We start from the raw sequence: 14,163 nt of genomic DNA on the forward strand, positions 1-14,163 counted from the left end.
GGAAACCATGATCAACCCTGGAGGAAAGCACAAGAGGACTTACAGGTGTCCATCTTCCTTTCTGGCATTATTTGTTTGTTAGGACAAAAAACCTCCCAGAAGACCAGAGACTGCATCTTATTTGAGCACCAGCCATGAAACAAACAAACAAACAAAAAAAAAAAACAAAAAAACCAAAACTTCCTGACAAGGCATACAACTAATCTCCTTTGCCTGCCACATCAAACCAGAGCTTCCACACACTCAGCACTGTGCACTCGCTGGTGCTATCCAAGTCAGTGCCCATTTATCTCAGCATCAGTTTCTCCATTCTCCAGAACACTGACTGATTTTCCTCAGCCTCATTAACAGAAACAGTTAATAAACTCCCAAAGAGAGACCTGCATGTAGTCTTTAACAAATAAAAAACAAATACTATTTTGCATTTAATTTAGCATCACTTAGTCCCCCAAAAAGTAAACACCTCCAAGCAGTCACATAAAAGAATGAAAGAGGTAAATTATTTAACACAATTTTCCTAATGAGAAACAGAATAAATGATACTGTTAATTCAGTGTATTCTTTAATCTACTGCAGTACTCAGGACGGTCATGAGATAGAAAGCACTTACTATGTACCAAAGGGAGGGGGAGGGAAATAGGTCCCCACAGTAGAAAAAACAAACAACCCAGCACTTGCATTTTCAGCTTTCTTTTTCCCAGTACTCTGACAATAGCTAAGAAGTCAGAAGTGTAATTTAACTTTATGATGTATGCCAGAATGATACAGTAGAACCATTGTTATTATTTGTGATTATGTGTGATTTCTATTATTGTAACATGCATAAGTTAATCAAGGTCTTAAAAAATGCAGGTTTGTAGGCAAATTAATTTCAACACAATTTACCTTCACAGGAGCTTAAGAAATAGCTGGAAAAGGGAGCACAGTATTAAAAGAGAGGAACATTTATGTAACATTTTAGATGATCATTCTATATGACTTAAAAAAGGACTAACTTGCTAGAACAGCGAGTCCTTGCCTCCCAGAAGACAAGACACAATGCTAGGGTATGAAAATGGAAAAGAGATAAAAATTCCTAACTTAAGTAAATTTTGTTACATTTGCAGTAATACAAAAAGCAAAGAAGTAGCTTCTCCCTTTGAAACGACTCATGACAGGAGCTGTAACTGACAAGATAGTTTAGAGTCTTTATCTTTAAATTAACCATCGACCAGAAAAGAAAATACTGAAGAGAGTCTGCAATTCATTTTGTATTAGAATACACTGAAAATCTTCTTTTACTTTTATAAAAAAAAGATTTCTCAGAATTTAAAATTGAATACACTAAAATATTTGTTTTAGAATGTTGAAATGTTCACTGATAATGTTAAAATACAGTATTTTGGCATAAGTAAAAGAGTGTGAATAGGTAATGAAAAATACATTAAGTTATGTAAAAATGAAATGATTAAACAAAAAAGAGGATTTCAATATGATTTTTTTTTTCCAAAATGCAAGAGCTGAAGTGAAGTCTTTATACCTTTTTCACAAAGCTTCCATAGAAGTATACTTTCATACAAGACTTGAAGACTTAGAGAAAGTCAAAGAAGTTGTTTTTGACAAAATATCCTCAGTCAGCCATCACTGTCACTCCAAACCAAACTCATGCCCACCGTACCTGGAAAGTTATTATCATCTGAGCACTAGGTAGTGATCTTTACAGATAAGCCATGCCAGCCAAGTTCTCAGTAACAAAGACAGAAATATCCAAAAGAATAACAAAGAATTAACAGGCTCATTTCTGCAGACAAGATTCATATCACACTCCAAGCCTAAGAATATAAGAAGCTGCCTTCTTACACTAGAGGCATCTGCTCTTAGATGCTTGATCTTTGCTTCACTATTACTTATAACAAGGACCCTGGCTTTCACTGACAGTTTTAAGTACTTCCCATTTTCACTTTCAATTTGTAATTCACAGAACTGCAGCAAACTTTAGGCTTCCTAGTAGTTTTGACTGAACTTAAAAAGTAATATTCCAGATACAAAAGAAACTATCAGTCATATGTCTAAAGTACCTTTGAGTAGAGAAAGCACACTCTACGTTTCCCCTTGAAGCACTTGTCATTTAAAACGGTCTTCATGCATCAAGGAAGCTCTCAACAATGGATAAAAAGACTTAAAATCCACAACTGACTTTGTCATTGAGGGCTTTACTTGAGAAAGGTATCACGGAAAATATCAGCTCAAACCAGATTGAAGTTGAAGCCCCCTCAATATGGGAGGCCTATATATATATGTAAATCTGGTCTTCCAGTACAACGTTTTAAGTACTTCTTTCTCCCAGTACAATTTTTAAAGTAATTTAGTATTTTCTCCCCCCCCCCCCCCCCCCCCCCCCCCCAAATTGCTTAAAAATTATCTTACTAGAGAGGCTATGGGTTTGTACAGTCCTATTAATGGATCAAAATCATTTTAAGTTTACTGATTTTGCAAAGAGACACACAGCTGCTACACTGATTACCAGTTGGCAGATGTCTCACACAAACTGCCTAGAAACTTTCTCAGTGGATAAACAAATATATCAGTTGCTTCTGGTTCATCTCAACCAGACAGTCTCTTACAGTCAATATGCAGGTCACATTCAATTTTTGCAAGAGTAAATTAAAAACATAATTAAGTCAGAGCATCAAAAATGTCGTCATTTAAAGTTTATAGCATTTTTGTTCTCATTACATTTCACACAGCCAGAAATAAATGCATAGCTACAAAGCTGAATTTTTGGCTGGACAGAATGTCTGGCAGGTCACATCACAAGATGTTCCTAGGGCACTGTGTCGGGGGGATTGGAGCAGTAATATGGCTTTTGTCCAGTTTTAGGGCTGGACACATGAATGACACATCGCATGGGTGCCCATAGCGCTAACCTTATGTCTCCTGCTTGTCGCAAGGGCCAGCACTCGTCTCTCAAAGACCAAGAACACTATGATTAAGTGGAAATTCTCAATGTCCACATGTCTTCCTATAAACTGCCTGAAGCTCTACGAAGAGAGATGTCGGTAATGGGAAACACTTGCACCCTGCAAAACCAGTGCAGTACTAAAACAAACTTCTGTGATCTCCATTGACAGTCTCCCTTCATTTCTCCTTTCTCCTACCTCCATACTCCTTTCACCATGTAGCTTTCCAAATTTCTCAAAGCCATATAAGACTTACTCTGCCTCCTCCTGCTCCCCTCATTTGGGTCATAGAGATACCTGCAATATTTGACTTTCAAGTACAAACATTTGTCAGGCAAACTTGAACAACACCAGAACTGATGCACTGAATAGATCCTCAAATCAATCCTAAAAATGGATGCATCCAATTTCCCAAACATACTAAAGCCAGAAGTCCATCATTTTGCATCACACTGAGAGAAATAATGAACCAAATTACTCATGCACCAACAAGATATTAATAAGAACAAACTTAGCCTGAAAGCTGTGTGTCTGAATCACCTTGCAATGTTGGAGACAGGGGATCTGTTCGTATATTTAAGGAAATACACCCATAGAACAGGAAACAAAACAGAGCAGGTAACGGATAAATGAGTGGCAAATGTAAGTGAGCATCTCTGAAAGCTGTCATTTGATCCAGAAAGTAAAAATCAAGGAATACAGAATGGAATCCACTAAAACAGATTAGAGCAGACTTAAATGAGCCTACAAGAAGGCTCACTTAGAAACTCACACAGAAAACCAGCTGCATGTGTAAACAGCAGCTTCCAAAGGGAAAGTTAACTGTTCCATACAATCCCAACTCAATGGGAAATGGCTGCAGCTCCAGCTGGCAATCCAGTTCTGTTCTGCTAAGGAACATAAATGATAATTGAGGAAAACAGAACAAAGTGACACTTTATATGCATGTAAATAAACATGATGATACAGGAGCATACACATCTCTGAAATCCTGATACTATAGAAAGCAGAGGGGTATATGCTGGAGGGAACTCAAATCTGTTATATGGCATCTGCTTTCCTTCAATTACTTGCAATCCACAATTCAGGGTTTTTCCCGCATACGGTAAAAATATTTGTCATAGAGAGCAACAACCTATGAGTATTGACGTAGCACATTCAGTTTCCACTCATTCATATTCAGAGCTGCTTTCTCAGTCAAAAAATGTGAAAGGGACGTTGCTATGGTAACTGGAATAGTAACATTAGTATGTGTAGTATGCTCAGAAGAGTTTTACTTCAACAAACAAGTAAAAACTCAGATTTATTAAGTGTCTGGTCCACTTTCCTAGGGTTTATATACAGAATTACTGTACTTAAACCTCTGAAAATTAGGCTGTTATCTATAAAGATTGCTTGGAAAATGTAAACCATTCTCCTAACTTCTGAAATACAGATGTGCTCTACAGTACAGATATGCTCTATAACAGATACGCCCTGCCTGTGTAACTATTTTCTACGTAAATATACTCTTTGTTAAATTTTTAATGCTTTGGGTTGTGAAGCAAATAAAAATATCAATAGGGACATAAATTTTAAGAAGGTTTGTGAGGAGTGACTGTATTTTTGGCTAAAGGTGGCAAAAACTAGTCTGCCGTTCCACTAGTTGGAATGCTTAGCTTTGTTTTTCCACACTTACACCCCAGTTCACATCCATGAATCCTGTTCCATCAGATTTCACTGAGCACAGAATCAGTTTATGTCTTACAACTATATGACTGCAAGTTGTTCCAAGAAATGAAGACTTCAGGAAGATAAATTCAAAATACTCTGCAGAGGAAATATACCATGCCAGATGAAGAAAAAAAAATTAGAAAACAATGTTCCTCCACCCCCAGCACCCAAGAAAAAAAGAATTCTTGTCAGTAGTAGTATTGAACAAGAGAAGAAGAGAGGTACAAGACAGCGTAGAGACCATATCTAATACAGTGCTTGTATGTGTGAACAAAGAATATCTGTGAGAGAAGAAAGATTTTTAAAGAGGTCTGCTAAGTCATCACTTACAAAACGCAAAGGTGGCACAAGTTAATGGCCTTGAATACACAGCACTATTTAATGCTTGTTAACAATCATTAACAGTGACACCAATATCGATGTAGCAGTGTGGCTTAACATAGTTTATCTGAGAAGAAATCACCCAAGATCCACTTTTAAGTAAACAGATCACATGGTGCCTTAGAGACATCAGTAATACAGGAACAGAGAGGTACATGCAGCAGATCCAGATACCGTGGATTGGGAAGGGAAATTCAGTTTCAGAAGTCATAGAATAGAATTGTATATATATATATATATATAATATATATATAATTATAATATAATATATAGCCATAGAATCACAGAATGGCTTGAGTTGAAAAGGACCACAATGATCACCTAGTTTCGACTCCCCTGCTATGTGCAGGGTTGCCAACCAGCAGACCAGGCTGCCCAGAGCCACATCCAGCCTGGCCTTGAATGCCTCCAGGGATGGGGCATCCACAACCTCCTTGGGCAACCTGTTCAGTGCGTCACCACCCTCTGGGTGAAAAACTTCTTCCTAAAATCCAACCTAAACCTCCCCCGTATTAGTTTAAAACCATTCCCCCTTGTCCTATCACTATCCACCCACGTAAACAAGTCACTAAGTAACACTACATATACTGAAGAGTAGTAAAATAACAGGAAAGAACTCTTACTTCACCAGTTCTAATACAACAAATTAGAATGAGGACAAAACACCTTTCTGAGCAACACAACATGCAACTTGTCAACCTTAGGGCAGATGATCAGAGGAAGAAAAAGAACAGTCCTCCGTCCTTCTCCCACAAGGAAGATCTCTGCTGCCAACTTCAGCCACAAAACCACAACATATAATTAAGGAAAATTAACAAACAAGTTGAGTCTCTGAATCTAAAGCAATAACAGCATCTTTGCATCACTGAAGAAAAATTATTTTTTTCATTATAATTATTCATGCAAAAGTCATGTTTTCTGATAATATATAAGACAAATTCTCCACTCCCGTGCAGTAAAGATTAGTTTTGTAAGGCTGTGTTACATTCATATAAAGCTAGATCTCCAACAGTCTCATGCTTTGCAGTCCTGCTTACAATACTGTGTAATATCATGTTTCTATTTTCTGATCACATTAACATTTTAGTAGCTTTATGTACCTCGTATCTTCTGTATTACAGGCATTCCACATCAATAATATTTACAAAGTTATCTCATAAAAAGTCATATGCAGAGAAAAGCACCTAAGCTTCAATTAAAAAAATAAAATTAATCTTCCTGAACTAAGATTGGTCATTGTTTGAGAAGCCACAATTCCTGCATGAAGGGACCACAGATAGTTGCTCCCACAACCTCAGGCCAAACAAGGACTTAACAGCTACAACTGACCTGAAGGGAAGCTTTCAGCCTGAGTGAACACACAGTCGCAAACTCCTCAATTCAATTTGCTAACAAGAGAAATTAATCACGCTGCTATCTCAAACCTTTTGACAAAAACAACATTTTAACTCTTTTATTTAACATATTATTTTAATTAATCAGTGGAATGGTGCTGATAAAAAACCTTTATTCCCTTATCTGGCAGTTTCTGAGAGAAAGATCAGTCAATACAGAGACACTCCACCTGTTCTCTCCACATTCTCTTGGTCTTTTCCAAAACCCTGTCTTAAGATTTGACAAAAACTGTGAGTGTAACTCACACCACTGCTACAGATCTATGAAAGATCAGCTACAGATAAAAGCTTCCAAATACTGGGGCTCTAGCTGGGGAACAATATGGGGAATCGAAGCCCAACCAGCCTGCACTGCCTTTCAGAAATAAACCCTTCATAGTGAACCACAGGCAACAAAGCAACTCCCTGGCCTGGCTTTCAGCTTCTGGAAGATAAATAATGAAAGCTATATCCAGAGTTGGCAAGAGTACCACTGTATGTATGTACCACTCTCGCTTCTTCCCAAGTCCCTGCCAAAGCACTAAGGCATCATATCACAGCCTAAATGTCTGAATGCCAAGCACAGATTCTGCTATGCTGAAAATGCCCTTGTTCACAAAGGCTGCTTTCCAGCCTGGCTGTTTCTGACTCTTATTTGGGAAAAAATAGTTTTAAAAACGTAAGACTTAGCTCGTAATAACATCCATTATAAATTACAAGAGTAATACCAACATGTATAGCTATGTAATTGTAACACATCCGTTGGCTTGTCAACTCAGCAGCAACTTCCTGGAGCAGAATTTTCTTCTTCTATTGCTCAGTGATGGACTGACTTCTTACACTTGATCCATACCCACCGGTAAACAACACCATGCTCGGCTCTGATAAATACAGTTCACATTCACATTGTGCACAAGAAACATCTCCCCTAAAAAAGCCAAATGGTTTAAATTACAGCTTCCTGTGCAAAGTTGGCACAGGTTGTACCGTGGAATCTAGGTGTGCTTTGCTTCGCAAACCATCTTCGTTTTTATCATCCACGATTTTTAAAGCAATTTCAATGGTCCTCACCTCAACCTCAGCTGAGTTTACCAGACTCAATTTTTATTGAACTTTTCAGGATAGAGCAGAGGCAACAGAGACTCAAACAAGAAGTGCATGAGGTCCAGAAACACACCACTAGCTACACACTTCACACCCTGGGAGACAAAAGCAGTGCACAGCTGGCATAAGGTGCTAAGGACAATCATAAATAAATGTATGGAAAACTACTGTCCCACTTGCTCTTTAAGGAAGCCAAACAGCAAGAATACTTCTTCAGCCAGGTAACGCCTTGCCATGCTGACTTTAACAGCCTATAAATCTTTGCAGTGAAGAGATTCTACAACTGTAAAACAAATATTTCCATCTTTAAAATAAAAATTGCATTAAAAAGAGATACTCCATTGACAAACCCTGTAAGTCTTTACAAAATAAGATGTAAATGAGGAGCGAGAGTTGCTCCAGAAACCATCCCCTAGTTCCACTGATGTTCTCAAGGATGGGCATCATCCATTCCTTCCCCCTCCATGCTGATAAAATTGATGCATGAGATGGAATAAAGATGACAACATCAAATCTAGTAAACGTTACTCAGAAAATAAAAGCCAAGTCTCTGCTGAAGCTAATATAGAAAATTTGGAAGTTAAAAAAAAAAAAAAAGCAAGTCTATTATTTTGTTACAGTTCTCAAGGCAGAGAGAAAATAATTCTGATTTGGGGTAAAATTGTTTATTACCATTTTCAAAGAAACATATTGAAATTTTAAAAGCAATTTGACCCTGCCAGAAACATCAGTCTTCCTTCTCCTATTGCTTCTGGCTCTCCATTACTTCCATGTTTTCTCTCTTCCTTCCCCTAGTGCCAAAGGTAGAGGCAGCTGCTACATGTGAAATGAGTCAGTTTTAGATAAAAGTAGAGGGTCCTAAAGGGGAGGAGAATCCCTGCTATCATCCCCTATTGCCCTCTGGACATTTCGTCCCCTCCCCAAAACATCACTGAAAACCTTTCCCAGCTATTCCCTCCACACTAGCATCTGCCAGACCTCCAGTCCCAATATCTACCCTTCTTCAGCAGCACTGAATAAAAGCAGTGCATTTACCTGCAGAGATGTGATGCTGAACAGCCATACACATCCGCCTTTGTTCTTAACTTCTCCCTACAGCACAGTGCTGCAAGGGTTATTCAATGCAGGAACAGCCAGCCCCACCAGAAGCGAGCAAGGCAAGGAGAAATTTTCTTTTATCATCTCACCATTTCAGCAAAGCACCGTACAGAAGTTCTACTTCAAACAGATGCCCAAATCCTTCTCTGCTCTGTAAAGCACATCTGCACATACTCAGGTGCTTCGCTGAGACACAGGATCCCAGGGCAGCGCCTGCTGCAGGCTGTCACTCAGGCTTCAGGCTCTTCTCCCACACTTCTAATTTAGATACATGAAAAATATCCTGATGTGCTGACAACATAGCCATCTGAAGGAATACAAATTAGCAGCCAGCATGCACCCACGTATAGCAAAGGTTGGCAAAGATTATCTAAACATCAAACTCCCACATTAGCAGAATGAATAAAAGCAAAGTTCCAGAATTTTATTATCACCAACAGCCAGAGTCCCTGATGGTAAAAAGAGATGCAGGTACATTAGTACAGATCTAGGGGTTAGACTGCAAACCTTTTGAACCCTCAGCATTTTTCACAAAGCAGCATAAATATTTCCAAGTAGATTCTTAAAAGAAATGAAGAAAATACACTGAACATACTCTTCAGTGTAGTTGAAAGATCCAGCTGCTAACTGCCAGTGATGGCACATAAGCTATGATTCACACATCAGTTTAAGAAGAACTAACAGAGCAATGATACAGTTGTATTAGCTCTAAACTTGCTGTATCAATGACAAAATCACAAATCATTACCTTCCATTTAACATACTGTATTAGCACACAGGAGGAGGGCTCCTCAAAGAACTGCCATCATGAAACAAGATTCTATGCCTGACCTAAGGCAAAGACTGGTTCCTATTGCAAAACAGAAGTAATATGATAGATAAGTCAGTCTCACAACAAGCTTTTTGGCAACAGAAAACATAGGGAAAGTTTAACTCCAGTACCTTCTTCAACTCAATTACTCTGAAGTTTTTAACCTCCGTTACAATGCTGTACTCAGACCGAAGTAAAGGAAGCTGTTTTGCCACCTAATGCAAAACCCTTACCAATAACTGCATGCTGTCAGATTTAAGTACTTTCATTGTACGCTGGCAGCATTTTAAATTCTCACTTCCTAGTAGAAAAACCTGAAGATCAATAATATTGAGTGAAGGTGGACTGTCATTCACTTTCTCTAAAACTATGCCAAGGAACAGGAGTGCTTTCTGAAATCAAGTGCTTCAGATTACAATGAAATGATGGTTCTGTACAATCGCCATAAGGTCATTTTTAATGCCATTAGGCATCAATTTATAACTGAAAAAAAAAGCTTACCAAATTACTGAGTGATTACTTTCAAGAAAAACATTAGCCATCATACACAAAGCAAGAAAGAAACAGAAGGATGTAGATAATACAAACGTTCTCAAGCCTCATACCAAGTAGGTAAGAAAAAAAGGGATAGTGGATGGTATTTTTGTGAAGAAATGATAAAGGAAAGGTATACCTTAAAATGACAGTTGATCAATGGTAACACACTTTTAAAACTCTTGTTGAGGATTTTTTCTTTTCCCCTTGGCAACACCTGATTTTCTCAGACAAAGAACAGCATTTCCACTGCAGCTTTAATCATTTGGATCATTACTTACTGGTGGCAAGGGGACTCAGTTTCAGGCAGAAAAGGAAACGGACTGTACAAACATATATAGGACCTTTTCTTATTTAAGACTAGATTACTTTAGAGGTAACTACATGGGGATGATATTTGTAGGGCAGGAATTTAAATCAAGGAAGTATTAGTAAGCGAATGCTAAACATTTTCACAAATCAGAAGGTAAAGTTTTACTGAATCACAGCAGTTGAACACAAGACCTTACCTAAGATTCATACAGCACTTGCAATCCTTAAGTCATGATTGGACATTTTACTGTAAATTATCCTCTAGACTGCAGAAAATGCTTACAGCAGGAACTATTATTTCAATCTCTCTTCTTGACCTTTTCTTAGAGGTCAAGATGATAAAACTTGGATGGGATACAAATTATTGTATCCCAAGAGGTGCATAAAGTAGTAGTAAGTAGCTACTTATTTTCCACCAAAGTGTTCCTGTGCAGAGCTCAGAAGCAGTACTTACCCTCCAAACAACAAAGGAAAGTACCTAATGGTCCCCTCCAGCCCCATACTAATGAATGCTGAGTATTAACTTATGTAATTCATTCTCCACATACATGTAGGCATCATAGCAATCATAAAAATGTCCATTTTTTCCCCCTTCCCCCCCCCCCCTCCAAAAACCACAGGACTTAGTTGCTTTTTTGGCAAACAAGTACGTGCAAACACTTCACTGCTATCAAGTTCTCACACTAGCTGAGAAACACACCTGTAGAAAGCCAGTACTGCTAATAAAAGAGTGAATGCCTCTTCACCAAGTTGTCTAATATTTTCAATAAATGAGAAGTTCATCACTGTACAATTGTAGCACTATCAGAATGCTTATGCCCTGTGTTATTTTGAACAACACAAGCAAAATTATTTTCCACCATGAGTTTCTCCAGACGGATTCTGAACACCACAAAAGAAATGTATTCAAATAAGCATCTACCATCAAATTCAACATCTTCCTTTTTACCACACCTTTATAACTTTATAAAAGCAGCTTTTTTTCTTTTTCTTAACACAGGCCATAGAAGAGAGTTCAAGAATAACAGACTACATATTTTGTGTTACTAATATGTAGATCATTTGCTTTCTTTCATTAAAAATGTGATATTCTTTAATTATTTATAAACGTTATGGAGATTCCCAAAGTAGAAATTTAAACGCGGTATGTAGACATTAGAAAATGACTAAGAACTGCCCAAGCATTTCAAAATAGGTTGAAATATTTAAGAATCCATTCCAGATACAAAGCGGAATATTCAGTTCTCAAATTCCCAAACTGAGAAAATGTTAATAGAACAATATACAGATAATTGATCTTCGTGAATCCATCAACAAAAACCAGTTCTTCATCAGCGCATCCAACTGAGCCAATGGCACAAACAGAAAATCTTATCAAGTTCCTACTAGATAGAGATTTGAAATTAGAAAACCACTTCTCAAGTTAATGAAGCACATGTGATTCAGAACTACAAGGAAAAGCAGGACACTGGACAGTTTCAAGAGTTTAGATTTTAAGTGGTTCTTTTTCAATGACTGGACACTGACATTACTTAACACTCAAAGCAATTAAATTATATGAGAAGTTATACACTTACCATTAATCCATTTGGCTTCTGGATTATGAACTATGAACTCTTTTCTGAAGAGATCTTCCAAGGACAATCTGGTTTCAGAAGAATTTGCAAGCTCATCTAAAACAAAAATAACAGAATCATTTTACATAGTTATTAAAACAATATATTCTGTGTAGTTTGCAAAACACTGGAATTAGAGAACTAGAACATGTTCAGAAGTTCTGTTGAAATTGATGACACTGCATTGCTCTATCCTTAATCATTAGAATGAAAACTTTCATTTTTCTTCAGTACAGCTTCAGGAAAAAACAAGCCACCGCTAACACCTTAGGGACATGACAGGTGAATTGTGAAGTGCTTGACTATTTACTATTCTGGCAAGGTTAGTGGCACAGGTCCTCCTTTCCACACCTCTTTTCCACTAGAAAACCGATTTCAAAGCATTACAAGAATTTCCTGACAGCCACAGGATAAAGGCCACATTAATCAAAATGGAAGGAGCCTATTTACTTATAAGACTCAAATGTAAAGAAAAGTATTAATAAGAAAATCCATATGTACATTTTATGATCCATATTTGCTCTCCCGCAACAAACCTTGCCTTTTTAGCCTTGGCTAGCATCTTTGTTTCATTCAAACAATACAAGCCAGGATTATCATACTTCTGAAAGACAGTCAATATTAATTTCAAAACAAAACAAAACAGTTACCAGCTCCTAAAATCATTTCTGTGCTTTAGAAATGGAAAGGAAACTGCCAAATTCTGCTTTTCTTCTTGTGCTGTAGGTTGAATAAATCGTAAGTAGTAGAGATTCAAGTGTACTGTCACACAAATGCAATATCAGAGATAGTATTAAAGCAAACGTCCTATTTTGCTATCAAAACACAAAGTTTCCAATGAATATTCATACACAGCAGGTATGCACTTCACCTAACTGCTTTAGGCTACTTAGAAGAACAGCAGTTGCCAAAAGCCGTGTTCTACGTCCCCTGTGCACTAGCAAAAAATATGCGCCCATTTACTTGCTAAGCAACCAACCAGACAGCTGCCCTCTCAGGTCCCATAAGTGTTTTATCATCACTGGGCAGGATTATCACCGATTATGCAGCATCTCTTTGTTCTGTGAGCTTTTCTTTCAATATATGGGCATCCCGAAGTACCTTCTCTGTGGACAGCCTCCTTTTGGTTAGAGTTCGGTTTTGTCTTTATAGATGGCTGGTATTAGCACCGTTGATGACAGACCCATAGCAAAGAGTGTCTAGAATCACAGCATCAAGGAACAATCCTGTCATCTTTATGCTGACCCAGTGTCCTACGGCACATTTTTAACTAACAAAAGATGTTTTGGAAAGGTAGTACGTAGTGCCTTTCAAATGAAAATGTGACCTCTTCACAGTGAACGAAGACCATTACAGTTCAGTTATCAGTGTTTGTTCAGCCAGATAGCTCAGTCAGAGGCCTGGTTGAAAGCTGACTGAAATCAACAACAATCGTTTTCTAGCCTTTTAAGTGTCAGCGTTGCCTGCTGCAGCGTTAGTATTAAAATAAGGTTCATCCTTGCTGCATTGAAGACAAACTCCTTTTTAATTCACACCATAAATTAAGGAGAGACAAGGCCAACACAGATAGCCATAGCACAGTGATGCAGTGTGTTGATGCACTTCCCTCCCACTGCTCAGTGAGAGCTTGTAAGCATTTACTCACCATAATCAACTCTTCCCACACTTGATATCTTACAAGGCTAAGCATACAGAGTTGTTCAAATCTCCTCTCACAAGAGAAACATTCTAATCCTCAAATAAGCTTTAGGATTCTTCCTACCTTCCAGGGATCAAAACAACCTGTTTGGGTTGGTTTTTTTTTTTTAGCCTCCAAGTCCAGCATGGGACACAACGCTCCACTTGTAGTCTTACCAGAGCTTTACAGCAGAGTAGCATTATCTTCCATGATTTATACCTAATCCTGTTTACACGTCATGGTATCTTGTTAGCTCTTCCTCCTGCCACATACTGAATTTTTATCTCTAAAGTAAGCACATATTGTATTTGTGGAGCTGAGAAGAGCATATATAACACTCCCTGCCTTTAGAATACAGCTTCCTACTAAACAGTATCAAATACTGAGTTCTTCATATGCCCATTTTCCCCTCTCTGACAATACCGTGGATTCTGTTATTTTTGAGCAAAATGATGATTTGACCTTAAAAAACTAGAATAGTACTCTAAGTTCCCAAAATGCTCAGTTATGTACAGTAAGATGGATTGTACATCATTTCAGCTCCACACACTATACTGGGTTAATCCGTCTTCAGCACAAACACAAATTGGTATGCACTTCTCAG

The 14,163-nt window shown here is 37.9% G+C and overlaps 1 protein-coding gene across 6 annotated transcripts in view; it reads right to left on the reverse strand.

Annotated features, from left to right (window-relative positions):
* The window catches only part of DPP10 (dipeptidyl peptidase like 10), a 362,759-nt gene that overhangs the window by 140,057 nt on the left and 208,539 nt on the right, over positions 1–14,163 (reverse strand). For all 6 annotated transcript variants that reach the window (XR_006939924.1, XR_005861359.2, XR_005861360.2 and 3 more), the window contains exon 3: positions 11,843–11,938. Coding sequence is in view for 3 of the 6 variants with exons in the window: in XM_422126.8 (XP_422126.5) it covers positions 11,843–11,938 (96 nt within the window). In the remaining 3 variants the exon portion in view is untranslated. The remainder of the gene's footprint in view (positions 1–11,842; positions 11,939–14,163) is intronic.

This window comes from Gallus gallus, chromosome 7 (genome assembly GCF_016699485.2).
Source record: "Gallus gallus isolate bGalGal1 chromosome 7, bGalGal1.mat.broiler.GRCg7b, whole genome shotgun sequence".
In the NCBI taxonomy this organism is placed as follows: Eukaryota; Metazoa; Chordata; class Aves; order Galliformes; family Phasianidae; genus Gallus; species Gallus gallus.